The 20,635-nt window shown below is 39.1% G+C and overlaps 1 protein-coding gene across 1 annotated transcript in view; it reads left to right on the forward strand.

The window, feature by feature from the left end:
• The window catches only part of CUL5 (cullin 5), a 90,407-nt gene that overhangs the window by 47,485 nt on the left and 22,287 nt on the right, over positions 1–20,635 (forward strand). Inside the window, exons 8-11 of the mRNA XM_032427689.1 lie at positions 13,070–13,163; positions 15,197–15,327; positions 15,569–15,676; positions 19,129–19,193. Of these exons, the coding sequence (XP_032283580.1) occupies positions 13,070–13,163; positions 15,197–15,327; positions 15,569–15,676; positions 19,129–19,193 (398 nt within the window). The remainder of the gene's footprint in view (positions 1–13,069; positions 13,164–15,196; positions 15,328–15,568; positions 15,677–19,128; positions 19,194–20,635) is intronic.

Below are 20,635 nucleotides of genomic sequence, written 5' to 3' on the forward strand. Positions count from 1 at the left end.
AATCGATAGTGGACCAGGGGGATGGAGTAGGCAGTCCAGAATTTTATGTGACAAAGGTTGGATCTCAAATCATTGGGGGTAGAGATAGACTTAGAAGATGGTGATGGGACAACACAGTAGCCATTTGGAAAAAGATGATTTTGTATATTACGGCATTCAGAAGAATAAACACCAAATGGGTCAAGGATTGAAATGCTAAACATGAAATCATATAGGTAAAAGAATAATTCTTCTTTTAACCTTGGTATAGGGGAAGGCTTTTTAACATGACTCACAATTCAGAGCCAGTAAAAGGAAAGATTGATGAATGACTACATTTTTAAAAAATTGCAAAAAGAACCGTAAACAAAGTCAAAAGATAACTGACAATCTGGGAAAAAGTATTTGCAATACCTATCACAGAGAAAGGCTTATTAGCCCTGCTATATAAAGAACTTTTAAAAATTGAGGAACAAAAATGGGTAAGAACCTGATAGAAAAATATTGGGAAAAGATACAGAGAGACGGCACAAATATATACCTAATACTGGCCATCAAACATTTGGAAAATGCTCAAACTCATTCTTACTGAAGAGTTCCACCTTATAAACATGGAGGGAAATTGACAATCACGATTAGGCAAATATCACAGTAATAACTGTTGCAGACAAGCTCTGCTAATGGATATTAAAATTAATGGCCAAAAATGTGAGGTAAAATGGAGTACATTAACAGTTCAAAGTATATTCCCCAAGATATTTACTAAGGGAAAAATAGTAACTTTACAATGGAGAAACCCAAAAGACACTGTCTTAAGTGATTAATGTTAATATCACCAGTAATAGGGACATACTGACATGATGTACCTCTTGATATGATGTACTGAGAAGAATACCTCATTCCTGTGGTGTTCTCATCAAAAATGCATTACCTTATTCTAATGAGAAAAGATTAAACAATCTCAAATTGGAGGACAATCTACACAATAACTGACTAGTATTCTTTAGAAGTGTCAAAATCATAACAGACCAGAAAAGTAAAAAAGAGAGACAGACAGACCAAGGAACTGCCACAGACTGGGGGAGAGTAGGAAATCTAAGCAACAGCTAAATGCAGTGTGGGCTTGTAGATAAGATCCTGGAGTAGGAAAGAGACATTAGTGGAAAAACTGGTGAATTTCTAATAAGATCTGTAGTTAGTTAATAGTAGTATACTGTTTTCCTGGTTTTGGTAGTTATACTGTAGTTAAGTAAGACATTATCATTAGGGGAAACAAGGTGATGTATGTATGGGCACTCTGTGCTGTTTTTGCAACTTTCCTGTAATGCTAAAATCAAAATAAAATATAAAAATAAAAACACATTATGAAGAATGCCTTTTTAATGTGGGAAGCATGGATGGAGTTGACATGGCATTTTCCTTCATTGGACTAATTCAGTAAATTACGTTATCGGAGTTCCTCTCATTAAGCCATTCTTCCATTTTAGGAATGAACACAATGTCCCATTTTTTAATGGATAAACATTTGTGCCCCAAAGGGATTTTGACATATCCTATATAGCCAATAAAAGTTACTCCCAAGATTTTCCTCTCATAGTTTGTTGTTGTTGTTGTTTGTTTTTGTTTTGTTTTGTTTTTTTAGAGAGAGAGTGGGCTGCAGCAGGGGAGGGGCAGAGGGAGAGAGAATCTTAAATAGGCTCCACACTGAGCGCAGAGCCTGATGCGGGGCTCGATCTCACGACCCTGAGATCATGACCTGAGCCGAAATCAAGAGTCAGACACTTAACCGACTGAGCCACCTAGGTGCCCCTCCTCTAAGTTTCTTCTGTGTAAAATGTTTAGATGTTAAATTTATTATGTAACGAGAATATCTTTAGGATCCTTTTATAGATTTTTACTTGAAATTGCTTGTCATTAATACAATAGAATATGACAGAGACGAATCAATGGGAAGTTAGTCATGCTGTGAGTTGTTTCAATATCACAACATGAAGATGCCAGTAAGCAAAAGGTAGGAAAAAAAGTGGGGAGCAGATAAACTGTCTTTTTCTGACACCTGGACTGTGTGTTGGAAAGTTTGGAAGTTAGTCTGGAGAAGGAGAGGGCAGATTTCAGTCTCATTGTGGAGAACATTGAATTCTAGATTAATATTTTTGAACTAGGCTAATATATTTTGAACTGAAATCTCTAGGCTGGGGGTTTTCCATGAAGGTACCATCTACCTCTAGGAAGTATTACACAAATCTGTGGGGGCTTTTTTGGGTTGTCACAGTGATTGATTTTTAGTGAATGAGGTCAGGAATGCTACATGTCTCACAGTTCTCAGACTGTCCCACATAAACAAAAATTAGATCACCTCCCAAAAGGAATGAGTCCGTGGTCCCACTGAAATCTTGTTTATGCCTGAGTCTAAAACTGAATTGTATTTTACTTATAAACCAAAATATTTTTACATGATATTAACAATACACTTTATTTTCCAGTGATGATATTATTGTGTAAGTTAGGGAAAGATAATATTTTTCCTGCTGTTTGGGCTTTAAACCTGTTTCTACTGCAGAAGGTTTTGTCGCCCTTAGCGGTGCTGCCGTGGTCTGTGGTCGCTGGCGTATCTGCGCCGCCCCGCGTTCGTGCTTGTCCCGCTCCCAGTGACGTCACACAGAGGTGTGGGCGCCTGACTGCTTCATTACATCTTCCCGTTTGGTTGTGGCCACGTCTTTACAGGTTGAAATACATATTGACTTACTATAAAGAGCCGTCCTTTGATTTCTGCTGTATATTAAAATTAGAGATTTATATCAATGTTCTTGAAGTAATATGTAGGTAAATTTCAGTTTAAGATTTGCTGTCAAAGGAAGTGTTGGGCCTGAAGGTTGGAGAACCAGTGCTTTGGTGGTGGAGAGACTTGAAAGTTTATGACTTCAGGATCAAAGCTGTGCTTTGGGAGGATTCATCTGCCGTCGTGTGTATGACAGGGTTTAAAGAAGCAAGAGACTTGCTTTTAGTTGTCACAAATGCGGTAAAAGGGGTTCAACTAGATACATGATGATAAATGAATGGGAAGGAAGGGATGTAAGAGGCATTTTGAAGAAATAATTAAATGACATTTATTTATTTATTTTTAAGCTCAACGCCCAGTGTGGGGCTTGAACTTATGACCCTGAGATCAGGAGTCACATGGTCTACTGACTGAGCCAGCCAGGTGCTCCCTAAAAGACATTTTAATGGCCTGTAGGATGATTGAAAGATTTGAGCCTGGGTTATTGGAATAATCTGAGTAGAGAGTCAGTGGGGAGCTAATTGTGAGAGCTCTCTCCAATTTTTGAAAGATTGTATACTTAGAAGAGCTTAAGGACTCCTAAGGAGTTTCAAGTTAGAATTTTGGGGAGAGCAGTGTGTATAAATAATAATCACCCTCCTTATGCAGCACTTCGTGAAAAGTAATGAAAAATCATTGTCTTCAGTATTACATAAGTAATGATGAGTTACAGCTTCTGTCGCCTGGCTCCAAACTAGTGCTTTTTCCATCGGACTGCTTTTCTTCCACTGTGATGGGCCATGGGATATGGGTCAAGATATATAATCTAAGGATTTGTTTGTTTGCTGGTGATTATGCCCTGGGTTTATGGGGAATAGGATCCTATAGCTAGAGATTACAATCCTCTAATTGTTTTTTCTTCATGAAACCATTTGACCTATGTTTAGTGAGCACTCATTCACTAAGTAAATAAGTATCTAGTGTCTATTAGTGGCGAGGCAGGTTGGAAGGGGTACACCCTGAACAAAACAAAGTCCTTGCTCATACAGAGTTAGCATTCAGATAGAGGAAGACAGATAAAGACTAGTAAACAAGTAAAAACGATTTTTTGAAAATTTTTATTCAATTTATTTAAGCTAAAAACAAAATACATTTTTCCCACCCCTAGCACCCTGCCTGTTGGAACCACCAATCTCTTCTCTGTATCTATGAGTATGGGGGTTTTATTTCTCTTTTTTGTAAGATTCCACGTATGAGAGAGCTCATGTGGTATTTGTCGTTTTCTGCCTTATTTCACTCAGCATAATGCTCTCAAGGTCCATCCAAGTTATTGCAAATGACAAGGCCCCATTATTCTTATTGGCTGAATAATATTCCATTGTGTATATATATTATCACAGGGTCTTTATCTTTTCATCCATTGGTAGACACTTAGGTTGTTTCCATATCTTGTTTATCGTAAATGATGCAGTGAACAAGGGGGTGCATTAGCTTTTCGAGTTAGTATTTTGTTTTCTTCACATAAATACCCACATGTGGAATTGCTGGGTCATATGGTAGTTCTGTTTTTAATTTTTCAAGTAACGTCCATACTGTTTTCCACAGCAGCTGCACCATTTTACTTCCCACAGGGTTTCCCTCTTCACAACATCCTGGCCAACACTTGTTCTTTCTTGCCTTCTTGATACTAGCCATTCTGACAGGTGTGAGGTGAGAGCTCACGTGGGTTTGATGTGCATTTCCCCAATGATGAGTGACGTTGAGCACCTTTTCATGTGTCTGTTGGCCCTCTGTGTGTCTTCTTTGGAAAACGTCTGTGCAGATCTTCTGCCCGTTTTTCAGTCGCATTGTTTATGTTTTGCTCCTGAGTTGTAGGAGTTCTTTGTCTGTGTTGGGTGTTAGCTCCTCGTCAGATCCGTGACGTGCAGTGATTGTCTCCCTTTACCAGGTTGTCTTCATCACATTCGTGGCCCCTTTGCTGTGCTGTGGTTCTGGAGTTGGAGGTGGTCCACTTGTCTGTTTTTGCTTTTGTTGCTTTTGGTACCATATTCAAAAAAATCATCGCCACGACCTATGTTAAGGAGCTCACCTAAGCCTGGGTTTTCTTCTAGGAGTCTTATGGTTTCACGTGTTAGGGCCAAGTCTTTAATCCATTTTGAGTTAACTTTTGCGTATTGTGCAGGATAGTGGTGCGGTTTCATTCTTTTGCACGCGGCCGTCCTGTTTTCCCAGCACCGTTTATTGAAGAGACCGTCCATCCCCGTTGTATATTCTTGGCTCCTTTGTTGTGAACTAACTGACCGTATGCGTGTGGGTTTGTTTCTGGGCTCTCTGTTCTGTTCCACTGATCTCTGTGTCTGTTTTGATGACGATGGAGCTCTGTAACATAGTTTGCCATCAGGAAGGTGATGCTCCAGCTTTGTTGTTCTTTCTTAAGATCGCTTTGACTGTTCTGGGTCTTCTGTGGTTCTCTCCAAGTTGTAGGTTTGGTGGTTCTTTTTCTGTGGAAAATGCCATTGGACTTTTGATTGAGATTGCATTGAGTTTGTATGTTTTTGGTAGTGTGGACATTTTAATGCTATTATTCTTCCATTCTGTGAGCAGCGAATATCTTTCCATGTATTTGTGTCTTCTGTTTGTTTCATCCGTGCCTTACAGTTTTCAGTGTACAAGTCTTTCACCTCCTTGGTTAAGTTTATTCCTAGGTATTTCATTCTTTCTGATACAAGTGTAAATGGGATTTTCTTAATTTCTCTTTGTTTTTTTTTTTTAAGATTTTATTTATTTATTTGACAGAGAAACAGCGAGAGAGGGAACACAAGCAGAGGGAGTGAGAGAGGGAGAAGCAGGCTTCCCGCCGAGCAGGGAGCCCGATGCGGGTTTCGATCCCAGGACCCTGGGATCATGACCTGAGCCGAAGGCAGACGCTTAACGACTGAGCCACCCAGGCGCCCCTGAAGCCAATTATATTTTTAATCGCTCCCAGGGAAATATGTACCAAGTCCTTTCGGTGTCCCAGTGTAGGTGATTCTTTATAAAAGAGACGAATGCCATGGAGAGTGTATTGGCGCTGGTAATGCTTCTACTGTTGCCTTTGCATTATGGAATATGGTCAGGGAAGGTCTTTTTCAGGAAGTAATACTGGAGCTGAGACCCAAATGATGGGGTCTTGTCTTTTGAAGATCTGGGATAAAGCTTTCCAGGTGGAGGGAGGAGCGAGGGTAAAGGCTGTGAATCAGGAATGAGCTTAGCCTGTTTCAGGAACAGAGAAAGGTTAGTGTGGCCACTGTGTGGTGGGTGAGGGGAGGGGGGCAGGAGCTCAGTGCGGTGGGGGCTGTTGAAGGGTTTTAAGCAGAGAGCTGTGATCTAATTTTCACATTATGGAAGAGCATTTGGGTTGCAGTGGGGTATTTGGATGACAAACTGTAATCGAGATGAGAGGTGTTGATGGCAGTGGAGATGGATATATAAGTGGAGGGATTCAGGATGTATTTCAAAGGGAGAACGAGTAGGTAGGTGCCGTCATTGTTTCTCCTTTACAGGTGAAGAAACTGAGGGTCAGAAACTGCAGGAGGTTGGCCTCAGACAGCTGGGACATAGTGAAGTTGGGCTTCTAATTAAGTCCAGTTCTGGGTCCTGAGTTCCTAAGGATAATGCTAAGCACTGTGGGGGTGTATAAAGAAGAGCTGCAAAGTTTGATACATAGTTTTTTATATATGTATTGCACTTACACATACGTAGTTAGCACTCTTGGTGGCAAGGAGCAGGAACCCATCTCAAACAAAAAAAGGCAAATGTGTTAGTTCATGTAAAATCCAGTGTGGAAAGTGCAAGGCTAACACTAAAATGAAGGATATCTGGATTTAGGAACTTGGAACGTTGTGAGAACTTTCCCCATGGGTGTTTTTCTACTCTTAGCTCTGTTATCTTCGACAGCTGTTCATCTTTTTGGTTGTTGTTGTTGACATGGGGACCATGATTAGCTTTTCCTTCAGTGTGTGACCCGAACGAAGACAAGAGTCTGGCTCCAAGGTTTTAATTAACCTAGCTCTAATTGACCCAGCTCGAATTGAGGGCCCAAGCCTGGGTCTGATGCTTTGTGTGTGTGTCTTTGCCCCCGTGTGCGAGCGTATTTCAGTGTCAGTGTGTGTCTGAAGTATGTATGATACAGTAGAATTTGACTTATCCAGAGGACAGCCCTTATAGCAACTTGAGCTACTTGCTGTTCAGTGGAGAACCTGAAAAGTCAGTCCAAGAGTCCCGAGCGGCTAAGTGTTGCGTTAGAAGCCCAGAGGCCCATGGTTCTAGTTTTGCTTATGGGAGAGCCACGTAGCCCCACTCAGATCCAGTTATGCACACAATTCTGGTAAGCTTGATTATCGTTGGATGGTCCTGTAGCGCATGAGTGGCAGCGTGTGAAACCAGGAGGGGCTTTGAGCGTCTGCTGAAGAGACATGACTGACAGGAAAAGGTGAAACATAATAAGAAAGAAGTGAGAAAAAAAACTTAAACTAAAATAACTTTAAAAGTTTTTCTATGGATATTCATATTTTAGGTGATTGTCCTACATACCTTGGCATTTCCTGAGGGCGTTCAGTTCGTATTTATTATGCACTTAAAATATGCTAGGCCTTGTGTGAGTTGTGTGTCATAACCTAGATCTGGTTCCTGTCTTCAGAGTGACACTAAAATAAAACGGATTATTTATACAGCAGAGTAATGGAATCAAGAATGGATTGGTGGTGGCAGGTCTCCCTCTCTTCACGGTGACCAGGGCACTGATGAGGAGTGTGTTATAGTAGGTAGGAGTATACATGTTAGAATCCGATGAGGATTTGAATCCCTTTGTTGTCATTTTACCAGCAGTGTGCTCTTTGGCAAGTTATTCAGCCTTTGTAGTCTGTAGCAACTTGAGACTTAATGACAAAGATGAAAAAAAGTATTCATCTTACAAATTGTTCTGCAATCCAAATATACAATAGCTTGGAAAACAACGTTTAGGAAACAAATGCCAATGTAAAAAGACAGATTAAAACAACTAGAACACCCACATGTAACACCCACATGTGTTGTCAGAGTTTAATAAAACACTGTGCCTGGCATGGTAGTTTTTACTGTTAGGGCTCAGGTTTGGAGAAAGTTGCTGATTCTAAGACAGATAGGAACTATCTTACTGTCAATACAAAACATTGATTAAAAAAACTTGAGTTAGCAACCAGGTCACAAATCATAGATTATTAACATTAAAGTATTTGTTAACCTTTAGTATCTTAGTATATGGAGGGTAATTTCGAAAAAGTCAAGGTGAGTAAGTCTGAGTTTTCATTGCTCTGTATAGTTACTGTGTAAATAGTTTAGAAATGAAACAAGTACCACTAGTTATAATGGTAAAATAAAGAAATCTTAACCAAGCTATAAAGGCCAAGGGAAATTAATTTTGAGAATAACCTACCACGCATAGAATAAATTAATTCTTGAATACGTTACAGATCTCCTTATATGGTTAAAGACCTTATAATGATAAAGTAAAGTCTTAAAGTGGAGAAACCTAGGATAATTTTTAGTTCATCTCCTATTTTATAGTTGAGCTAAAGCAAATTATTACTTGTACAGATTTAAATAACGAAAATTAGAACCATTCTTGTTGCTTTGTAATAAATTTCAGTGAAGTAGAATTAATTGTGCAAATTGAATACCAGTAAAAGAAGGACTCTACTCCATCAATTAGCCTGCCTGTCCCACCTTTCATCTTCACAGACCTATACATCCATTCATTCAACAAATACTGAGTGCCTGCTGTGTTTTATGGCAGGCATCATCTTTGAAGAGTTTTGCTATAGAGGAAAAGGTAAAACATCAAGCACATTGATAGTTAAAGTGTTTCACCTTGCAGACCTCTGGGGAGAGATTTCTATGGATTTAGAAGTTGTGCTCATCTCAGGCAAAATACAGGAGTTGATGGCATGTGGCAAAAAGTTTTTTTCTTCACGGAAACTAGCAAAAGGAGACAGGGAATACAAGGTGAGAGAGATGGTTTATCACTACCCTTTCCCTTTGAGACGTATTTTTCAAATAAGTATATATTTAGGGTTGACTATGTAGTATTTTGGTAAATGATGGGAAAGAAACATGAAAGAGGAGTAGCATGGTCTCTGCCCTCATGAACTGACCCTCTTTTTAAGACAAGACTCATTTGCAACAAGGGGAAAACCACCACGCAGTCTCCCTTTCTTCTCTTTGCCCAAGTGAAATAGTTCTCTAAAGGATTTTTCATCTCACAAGGATTTAGACCATAATTAATCTCTTTATTTAAAAAAATAAAAGCCTGGTTATGACAGTTTTCAAATATTTACAAAAGAGGAGAAAATAGTACAGCGAACCCTAGCCCTCACAGCCAGCCTCCGGTTTCAGCTGCGATCATTGTTTTGTTCTGTTTCCTTGCTCCTTGCCTGTTTTCTTTCCTTTCCTTTTCTCTTTTCCCTTCCCTTTCCTTCCTTCCTTCCTTTTATCATTTCAAGGAAATTTATGATGTCATGCATATTTTACCCTATGTGACACAGAAGTGTATTGTGACATTATTTTCAATGCCTGTATTTTATCATATATATTTCATAAATACACCTAACCTAATGATGGGCATTTTCATTATTGTTATTATAGTTTATTCCTTATGAATATTACTTCCTGGGACATCCTTACATGCCTTTATCTTTTTAACACTTTTATGTACACATGGGGCATTCTCTTGGAATGGAATTTACTGGACATGATGAAGCCAAGGGTATGCACCTTTACAAATAGCCACGTAATACCAAACCGATCCTCAGAAATGCAGTAATTTTTTTTTTTTTATTTGATAGAGAGAGACACAGTGAGAGAGGGAACACAAGCAGGGGGAGTGGGAGAGGGAGAAGCAGGCTTCCCGCCGAGCAGGGAGCCCAATGTGGGGCTTGATCCCAGAACCCTGGGATCATGACCTGAGCTGAAGGCAGACGTTTAATGACTGAGCCACCCAGGCGCCCCGCAGTAATTTTTTTTTAAGATTTATTTATTTATTTATTTGACAGAGAGAGAGAGACAGGGAGAGAGGGAACACAAGCAGGGGGAGTGAGAGAGGGAGAAGCAGGCTTCCCGCTGAGCAGGGAGCCCAGTGCGGGGCTCGATCCCAGGACCCTGGGATCATGACCTGAGCTGAAGGCAGACGCTTAACGACTGAGCCACCCAGGTGCCCCGAAATGCAGTAATTCTTACTCCCATCAACAATGTGCCTGTTTATCTTTGCTAATCTGGGTTTTGTCAGTCTATTAATTGTGACAATCTAGTATTGTAGATTTAAAAAAAAATTTACGTGTCTTTAAAAGTTATTGAGGCTAGACATCTTTATTCTTATTATGGACCAATTATATTTCTTCTTTTGTGAGTTCAAGCTAATCTTTCATAAACATCACTTTCATTATTCTTATTCAGAAACCATAGTATCATTATTTCTTATAGCTGATGTTCAAGACTCTTCATATTTTGGCCCTAACCTATTTTTCTAACTTAATACTGTCCAGCAAGAGTCCTTCAACTCCAATAAATAGTTTCTTATTCTTAAACTTCTTTCTATTCATTTTTTTCCCTTGGATTCATTTTTAAGAATTTTTTTTACTTGTTTTCTTAATATTTTACTTTCTACTTTTCCTCTGCCTGTTTAAATCCTTCAGAATCCTTATAGTCCATCTTGTGATAAAGTCACTGCAAATTCTGTAGACTTCATCAGTTTCCTCTTACTTCAAATTCCACTGTACCTATTGTTTTTACCACTAGATTTAGTAGCAAATTATAGACTGCTTTGTTGTGGGGCCATGAATACACAGCTATGGACAAAATAGTCTCTGTCCTTGTGAAGTTTATAGTGTCATAATGATGTATTTATTTCCACCTTTGCTTTATTTGCGAGTTGAACTTCTTTCAATGTATCTCTGTTATATGGGAATTATACACAGATTTTTAGATGTGTACTTACATGTCCCCAGCTGGACTGTAAGATTATTGAAGGTATAAACCATGTTTTTTATACTTCTCTATTCCTTAAAGCACTCAACTCAGTTCTTAGCATGTAGCCATCGCTAAATATATACTTGCTCTCTTAATGTAGTAACAGAAGTTGTAGACTTTGGAGTCACCTACCTGGTCTCATGTGACACTAACTAACTGTGTAACACTTGCAAGTTACTTAGCCTCTCTGAGCTTGTTTCCTTATGTGTTAAATATCTACTTTCTAAGGCGGTCATGGGGGTTAAATAAGATAATGTATGTAAAGCATTTAGGACAATGCTTGGTACAGACTAAGTGCTCATTAAAAGATACCTCTTATTATAATAGTTAAGCCTCTCAAACCAGAAACTGCAACAGACTCCCTAGCTCCTGTCATCTAAGACTTACTAGATTCTGCTTAGTTTCTTCAATTTTCTTGTCTTCTCCTTTTAATCCTCATTGTAACCCACAAAAAGAAAGGCATTTTATTTTGTGGTTTAGTATACACTCTGCTTATTTGCACGTATCTGAAACAAAAGTTCTACGGGATAATATTCACTGTTATTATGTATGACGTACTCTGCTTTTTTCTGTTCTGTTCTGTGTTGTTAAAGAAAGCTGGTTACAGCCATTAACACATTTCAGAACAACAGCTTGAAACACACGCTGGATTTTTGGAATTTGCAGAAGTTGGACTCCTACCCAGTCACACAGCTGTGACTTTTCAGTGAAATAGAAACTGGGGATGAAGGGACAGAGGCTTGGGGCTCACTCTGACTGCACGTTCTCTCTCTTGCCCCGAGTTCTGTGTAGTTAGATTCACCTGTTGTCAGTCTGGCCTGGCTGCTGTGGGCAGGAGTGCTCGGTCGTGTGGTCCGAGCTGGTACCGGGGGAGATTACTCAGGAGTTGGGACAGACCTTCCCACCTTGGCAAGGCAGAAATTCTCAAGCACTTTTTGTGTGTATTGTTTCTCTTAGGAAATTGACATCCACGGTTTTTAAAGTTGTTAGCATAATTCTCAAAAAGGGACCTGAGAAAAACTTTTTATTACAGAAATTTTTTTAAACATTTAAAAAGTAGGCAGAATAGTATAATGAATCCCCATTACCTAAATTTAGCTTCAGTCATTATCAGCATTATGTCAATTCCAAGGAGAATTTTTAACAAAGAACTTTTAAGACGCACATAATTCCCTTCCTTAGTACAGACAGATGATCTTTATTTCAGAAGATACATATCAGCCTTGGTGTACCATGCTTGAGTGCTCACGACCTGTTCATTTCACTTAACGCCTGCAAGAAGAATAGTAATTCCATGACATGAGGGAGCATGGTGGGGTGGGTGGGTTCTACTGAGGACCGCCTAGAACACCAGACCCTGGCCATGTTACCTGGAATATTTCAACAGCCTTGTTGACCAGTCTGCTCTTAGGGGGAGTAGACCTTCATTGCATTTATCTCCTGGTTAAAACCTTTGGTTCTTTGTTCCCTACCCTACCTATAGAATAAAAATCCCAAACCGTAGATTTTCCTTTACAATCTGGTTCCAGCCTGCCTTTCTCATTTTCTCTTCCACTCTCTGTCTCTTGCCTGCCATATTCAGTTTCTTCTTATTCCTAGAATACTCAATCCATTTTGGACTTGTAATTATTTTTCAAGATTCAGTTTAGATTGCATCTTGTAGATGAGACTTTTTTAAGTACCCCAGAAGTATTTAGTTCCTCTGCCTGTTTTTTCGTTTGTTGGGCATGAGTATGAGTGTGTGTGTGTATTTTGCCACTTAACTGAGTTGTATTTATTAGTTTATGTTTGCTTTCTCCCCTACCCTTCATTAGACAGTGCTCCTCCTCCAAAGCAGGGGTTATATCTTAGTCTTCTTTGTCTCCTAACCACTTCTCTGCTGCCTGCACGAAGTAGGCATCCAGTGATGGTTTGTTGAATGACTGTATTTAGAATTTTAGAACCTAATTTTAACACATGTTCTCTCCAGATAAGAATTCATCAAAGTTTATTTTTTTCATTTTGCTTTGTATATTTTTCAGTTTTTTTCCTCCCCTCCTTGGGGACTTCTATTAAAATTTCTAAAGAGAACATAAGTTCTGTAGCCTTTTTCTTGGGGTAAATATACCTTGGTAAACTAGTGTAGAGCACCCATCTTCAGTGCTCCTGTGGCAGAGGTGAGTGAGATCTGCTTTCATTATACTTAATTTTTGCTGTTGTTGAACAGTATGGTTTTATGGAGCTAAAAAAGCAAAGTGGGGTGGAGTAGGTTTGTGCTTATATTAGCCTTGACCAATTTTTGATATATTTCAGCTCATGGAATGCTGTGTAAATGCCCTGGTGACATCCTTTAAAGAGACTATCTTAGCAGAGTGCCAAGGCATGATCAAGCGAAATGAAACTGAAAGTAGGTAAAACATCACATAAAGTTCTCATAATCTTTTAAGAGGGTATCTTTGAAGCCGATTACTTTCAATAAGTTGCTGTTAGATCATCCTTTTCTGCGTAGGTAATATTTGTTACAGTAAACTGTGCTTAAAGAAAATGATAAAATATTTAACACAGCAGTACTGTAAAGAAGGTTATAAATTTACATTTTAAACATTCCACTCTTAGGTATCTATACTTGTGTGTAGAGGATGGGGGTAGATTTCAGTTTGTTCTCAGATGTAGGGCTCTGCTTTTAAAGACTCATTTAAATGATAAACATTTGGGAGAGACTAGAACTAGGTATTTGACTTTTGTTGGAACTTTGTGGCGAATATTTTTAGAAAGTAATACAACAGTCCATGTTAATGATCTTCATCCCTCTCCCCTAAAATATGTTATAATTTAAGATTTCTGCAAGTGTACTTTTTTATTACAGATATGTTTTCTTAATAAAGTTATATTTTGGGAGGTTGTGAGTGCATTACAACCAATATGGTAAAAGTTACCTATATTTCTAACTACACAGAGATAACTTTTTTAAAAAAAGATTTTATTTTATTATGTTATGTTAATCACCATACATTACATCATTAGTTTTTGATGTAGTGTTCCATGATTCATTGTTTGTGTATAACACCCAGTGCTCCATTCAGTACGTGCCCTCTTTAATACCCATATTTTAACATTTGGGTCTGTTCCTGTCCAGGTTTCATTGTGTATAATTGCAAAGGTCCTGTTTAATCTCTAGTTGCATTTAAAGTATGTATTTCGGTTCACTTAGGTTCATACACTTGTAATTTTGTAGTAAAAAGCTCATTGGCATAAATGAAATATTTGGATTTTTGTATGGTAGGCCAAACAGAGTTATTTCTAAATCCATGTTGGGTTCCCTTCAAAAGAATTTTTTTTTTTTTTGATTTTTATTTATTTATTTGAGAGAGAATGATAGCATGAGAGGGAGGAGGGTCAGAGGGAGAAGGAGACTCCCTGCTGAGCAGGGAGCCTCATGTGGGACTTGATCCTGGCACTCCAGGATCATGACCTGAACCGAAGGCAGTTGCTTAACCAACTGAGCCATCCAGGCGCCCTCAAAAGAATTTATTTAGTGGTAACCAGTTCTGTGCAGTAAGATTTTTGTGAAGGTCAATAAAATGGTATAACAGGAGAAAGTGCTTTTATAAACTGAAAAATTCCCTATGAATACAGTTTTATATTATCTCTAATACACTTTTATAATCACTTCGAACAGTCTGATGATGTGATTTTTTTTTTTTTTTTTTGCCACTTGATGATGTGGTGCTATGTATTCAATATTGTATCTACCTTATAAAATACACTACCCTTCTGAGTAAACTTTTGTACTTCTTAGATACAAAAATACTCCATTATCATATGATTTCACTGATATCTGGAATTTAAGAAACAAGGCAGAGGATCATAGGGGAAGAGAGGAAGAAAATGAAATAAGACAAAATCAGAGAGGGAGACAAACCATGAGAGACTCTTAATCCTAGGAAACAAACTGAGGGTTGCTGGAGGGAAGGGGGGTAGGGGGATGGGGTAACTGGGTGATGGGCATTGGGGAGGGCACGTGATGGAATGAGCACTGGGTATTACATAAGACTGAGGAATCACTGACCTGTACCTTGAAAGTAATAATACGTTATATGTTAATTAATTGAATTTAAGTTTAAAAAAATAAAATATTCCATTGAGTTGAAGGTCGAATGACTCACCTTTTAAGAGGAGTTAGGTTTTGTGGTGTGTGATTACTTTTAATTAGAGTTTCTTTTAAAAATAAATCTTGTCAGAGAAGGTGGATCAGTAAGTTATAGTACTTATTATAACAACTCTTAATTATACCCACAGAATACTACTAAGGTTCTCAATTTCCAACTAATATTTCTCCAGACTTTTACTATCTTAGGCATTCTAGACCCAAGATACAAATCAAAGAGAAATTTATTTTGATGGATGAGATGATGACATGAGTGTGTTCTGTCACTTCAGAATTACATTTAATGTTTTCATTGATGGACAAAGTTCCCAATGGGATCGAGCCAATGTTGAAAGACTTGGAGGAACACATCATTAGTGCTGGCCTGGCAGATATGGTCGCAGCTGCCGAAACTATTACTACTGTAAGTTTCCTTGGTGGATATGTGTCAGGGTCGTTCTTTAAATGCGGGATTGGGTATTTAAAATAGTAATTGATGACAAAACAGTAATGTTGGAATGCCTTTTAATATCAAGAAAAAAGTTTTTCAGAGAATTCCCAAATTTTAGAACTGTAGTGTATTAAAATTTCGTTTATATTTTTTCATTTTTTTGTATGTTTTCTTTTTAAAAAGCTCAATTGAGTATAAAACATTTTATTTTTAGGACTCTGAGAAATACGTTGAGCAGTTACTTACATTATTTAATAGATTTAGTAAACTCGTCAAAGAAGCTTTTCAAGATGATCCGCGATTTCTTACTGCAAGAGATAAGGTATATATTCTTGTATATTAACAGTATTGTCATAATTTACTTTAAAAAGAAACTTGCACCATTATGCTACTAAATTATAAACTAAAAATGTAGCAACTCTGATTTTTTTTTTTTTTTTAAAGATTTTATTTATTTATTTGACAGAGAGAGACATAGCGAGAGAGGGAACACAAGCAGGGGGAGTAGGAGAGGGAGAAGCAGGCTTCCCCGCGGTGCAGGGAGCCCGATGGTGGGGCTCGATCCCAGGACCCTGGGATCACGACCTGAGCCGAAGGCAGACGCTTAACGACTGAGCCACCCAGGCACCCGCAACTCTGATTTTTTATCTGGAGGACAACAGTTTTTATTATATTTGGTTTGTTACATGTTTTTGTAAGAATTGGGTATGCTTACAAACTAGAATCTAGCTAGAAAATTTCTCTCTTCCTCATTTTTTCGAGAATATTTTTTTAATATTGAATTCCTATTCATCCATCCTTTAAGACCCACCTCAAAGCACACTTCTGGAACGTCCTTGATACCCTGCCTCCCCCCACATCCTGTCCTCAAGCAGAGTTGATTCTTCTGTCATCTGCCCTTTTCATAGGACTCCTGGGTATCATGTCACATTTATCCTGTTTCTCTTACCTTTTTTTCCTGTCCTTCCTTACTAATATGGGATAATAAGGAACCATGGTATTATCCTTAGGGTTTTATCTTCTTAAGATTTTTTTTTTTTTTAAATTTAGAGAGAATGCACACAGGGAGGGGGCGGGGAGGTGGAGAGAGGGAGAGAGAGAATCCCAAGCAGACTCCCCACTGAGCGCAGAGCCCCACACAGGGCTCGATCCCACGAGCCTTTGATCATAACCTGAGCCGGAATCAAGAGTTGGACGCTTAACCAACTGAGCCCCAGGGTTTTATCTTTTCTTTTTTTAAAAGATTTTATTTATTTATTTGATAGACAGCGAGAAAGGGGACACAAGCAGAGGCAGAGGGAGAAGCAGGCTTCCCACTGAGCAGGGAGCCCGATGCGGGTTTCGATCCCAGGACCCTGGGATCATGACCTGAGCCGAAGGCAGACACTTAATGACTGAGCCACACAGGTGCCCCAGGTTTTATCTTTTTAAATGTCATAAATCTATCACTAGAAATTAGCGTCAGTTTTTTCACTTTGATCTACCTTTCTTATTCCCCAAGTTAGATTTTTTTTTTTTCTTTCTGTAACTCTAAAAAGACCATCAACTTTCTCTAGTAGGGTTTTTTTTTTCTCACTCCATTTTTAGGTAGGTAGGTAGGTAGAGAGAGAGAGTAGGAAAGGCATTAAGGGAGGATGGAGGTAATATGAGTTAATTCGAAATACTAAATGGAGTGGCCAGCAAAGGTTTCATTCAGGGGGCACTTGAATCAGGATTGAAAGTGATTAAGAGGGGCGCCTGGGTGGCTCAGTCGTTAAGCATCTGCCTTCGGCTCAGGTCATGATCCCAGGTTCCTGGGATCGAGCCCCACATCGGGCTCCCTGCTCAGTGGGAAGCCTGCTTCTCCCTCTCCCACTCCCCCTGCTTGTGTTCCCTCTCTCGCTGTCTCTCTCTCTCTGTCAAATAAATAAAAAAAAAATTAAAGAAAAAAAAAGAGGGTGATTAAGAAATAATGTCATGTGGCTGTCTGAGGGAAGAGTATCCAGCAAAAGGGGACAGCAGATGCAAAAGCTGTAAGGCAGGAATTTACTTGTCATATTCCAGGAACAGAAGAGAAAAAGGTCACTGTGGCCTGAGTGGATCGAGGGAGGGGAGAGGAGTAGGAAATGAAGTCAGAGATAAGAGAAGGCCAGATCACGTAAGACTCTGAGCCATGGTAAGGAATTTAGTTTCACCCTGAGTAGGATTGAAAGTCATTGGAAGGTTTTGAACAGAATGGATATGACTTATATTTTAACAGGACCTCTTGGTTGCTGCAAAAAGACTAGACTGAGGGAGGGCAAGAGAAGAAGTAAAAATATTGGCTAAGAACCTATTTAAGTAATTCAGGAAAGTAATGATGGAGGCTTGGCCCAGAATGATAGTTGGTAGAGGTAATCAAAATTGGTTGGATACTGATTATGACAACAAACTACACAAGATTTGCTAATGAATCAGATGTAGAATGTGATAGAAAGAGACCAGTCAGGGATGACATTCAGATTTTTGTTCTGATCGATTAGAAGCACATGCTTGCTGAGATGGGGAAGATGATAGGAGAGGCAGGTTTTGGGAGCGATGGCCATAAGGAGATTAGGAACTCAGTTTTGGACAAGTTAACTTTGAAATGTTTATTAAACATCTGTGTGGCAATGTCAAGCTTGGTGTATAGGGGAGAGAATAGACCTGAAATAATAAATTTGGGAGCTTTAGCATATGGATGGCATTTAAAGTGCTGACACTGGCCATGATCACCAGTGTAATGAGTGAGGATGGGAAAGAGAAGAGATCCAAGGACTGGCCTGGGCACCGTCAGTTTCGTTATGAGAAAGATGAAGAACTGGCTTTCATGAGGAGAGAGCAGAGTGAGTGGAATGACCAGGAGAGTGCAGTTTTGTAGACAACACGTAGAAAAAGCACTTTCAGGAGGAGGGCATGATGTGCTGGTTTAAAATGCTGCTAATGGGGCACCTGGGTGGCTCAGCCTTAGGTTAAGCGTCTCCCTTCAGCTCAGGTCATGATCCTGGGGTCCTGGGATTGAGCCCTGCGTTGGGCTCCCTGCTCAGTGGGGAGTCTGCTTCTCTCTCTCCTCCTTGCTCGTGCTCTCTCTCTCTCGTTATTTATCTCTCTCTCGTTATTTCTTTCTCTCTCTCAAGTAAAAATAAAAAATTAAATAAAATGCTGCTGATGTGTCTGGTGAGGTGGGGATTAAGCATTGTCTTCTGCATGGAGGTTGTGAGTGACTTTGGCAAGAACGATTAGGTTGAGCAGTGATACAAAAGTCTGGTTGTGGAGGGTTTTTCTAATAGGAATGGAGACCATGCGTTAGGTAACTCGTCCAGGAAGTTTAGCTTAGGGAGATAAATGACGCAGGAGCTGGAGGTGAGCAAAGGCAAGAGAGAATGTTAAGATTTAAATAACGATGTTTGTGTGCCTAGGAACAGTGGACAGGGAAAGATGACACAAGAGAATTCGGAGGAATTCTGTTCACTTTGGTTTTATTAGCAAAATGGAGCCACATCTTCAGCTGCACGTCTCCCTGGGGGAGGAAATGTGGGAGGCTGAAGGGAAAGACGATGTGTGAAGTGTGTTCTGGGAGAGCGCGTGCACAGAGAGAATGGTATGGTTGTCAGGCAGCGCTGAGACCCTGCTTGAGAATAATGATGGTCCTGACGTGGGAGGGAGCATGCTAAAGTCAGGACTTGAAATTTCTGTCAGGCCGCAGACACCTTTAAAATACCAAACTGTATTTTAAATATTAAAAATAATGTTCATTTCATTGTAAATTCTTTGCAGGCATATAAAGCAGTTGTTAATGATGCTACCATATTTAAACTTGAATTACCTTTGAAGCAAAAAGGGTAAGTTTTTAAAAATCACGTTTAAAATTCTGAACTTTTTTGGAGTGTATTATACGTTATTGGGTGTGCATTGTGCTCTATCTTCCTAAATCTGTTAGGTTTGATTTTTGTTGTTGCTGGGTTTTTTTTTTTTTTTTTTTACTTTTATGATTTTTGCTGCCTTTGAATATTAAAAACTGTCTCGAATTTTAATTTCATATTATCTCCTTTGGTGACCAAAAAATGTTGATCTTATTTTTTTAAGTAGAAAAATGTTCTTAATCTTTTAGAATCTCTACGTGATTGTTTTTCCTCTTTATTAGTCACTAAAGTTACTTTAATATAAAAGCATAGAATATAACTCAGTTCACCATAATAAAAGAGGGAAGTCAATTTTAATATAAGTATATTGCCATTTAAAAAATCAAAATTTAATGAATTAAAATGGATAAATAATAAATTTAAAAATTGATAAACCTGAGCTAGTTATAGTACCTTTAGAGTAGTACGAAGCAGTAAAGGTTAAATGGAAAAATGTTTTGATATAATTTCTAGCTAAGAATTGCTATTTTAGGGGCACCTGGGCAGCTCCGTTGGTTAAGCTCTGCCTTCGACTCAGGTCATGATCCCAGGGTCCGGGGATCGAGTCCCACATCGGGCTCCTTGCTCAGCGAGGAGCCTGCTTCTCCCTCTGTCTGCTGCTCCCCTGCTTGTGCTTGCTCTCTCTGACAAATAAATAAAATCTTTTTTTAGAAATTGATATATTTTTTTAAGATTTATTTACTTGAGAAAGAGTGCATGTGCGCCCGTGCACGCGCTTGAGGGGGGCAGGGGCAGAGGGGGAGGGAGAGAGACTCTCAAGCAGACTCCCTGCTGAACAGGGAGCCCCAATGTGGGGCTGGAGGCCGGGACCCTGAGATCATAACCTGAGCTGAAATCAAGAGTCAGACACACTGAACTGACTAAGCCACCCAGATGCCCCAAGAATTGCTATCTATTTATCATTTATTTTACAGAGCACATGGAGTGGGGAAGGGCAGAGGGAGAGAGAGAATCCCAGCCAACTCCCTACTGAGTGCAGAACTGGTGGTGGGGCTCAATCCCACAGCCCTGAGATCATGACCTGAGCTGAAACCAAAAGTTGGCTGCCTAACTGAGCACCTAGAATTGCTATTTTAAACAAAATTTATATATAATGCTAAAATACTTGAAAAATAGCTTTCTTACGAATGAAAAGTAATTGTTTAGAATTTTTTATTTTAATCATTTTCATTTTGTCTTTTTTGAGCTGTGTAAGTTGAGTGATATTACAGTGGAAGATACCTGGGTCATACGGTGTTGTAGTAACTTACATAGTTTAAGAGGCATTTGTCTTGTTTTCTTTATACATTGTGAAATGTATGAAATACGGAAACACTGTGTCTTCAGAATCTCTTCATATGGATACAGAAAGGTCTTCCTCA

This window comes from Phoca vitulina, unplaced genomic scaffold, assembly GCF_004348235.1.
Source record: "Phoca vitulina isolate PV1807 unplaced genomic scaffold, GSC_HSeal_1.0 scaffold38, whole genome shotgun sequence".
Lineage (NCBI taxonomy): Eukaryota > Metazoa > Chordata > Mammalia > Carnivora > Phocidae > Phoca > Phoca vitulina.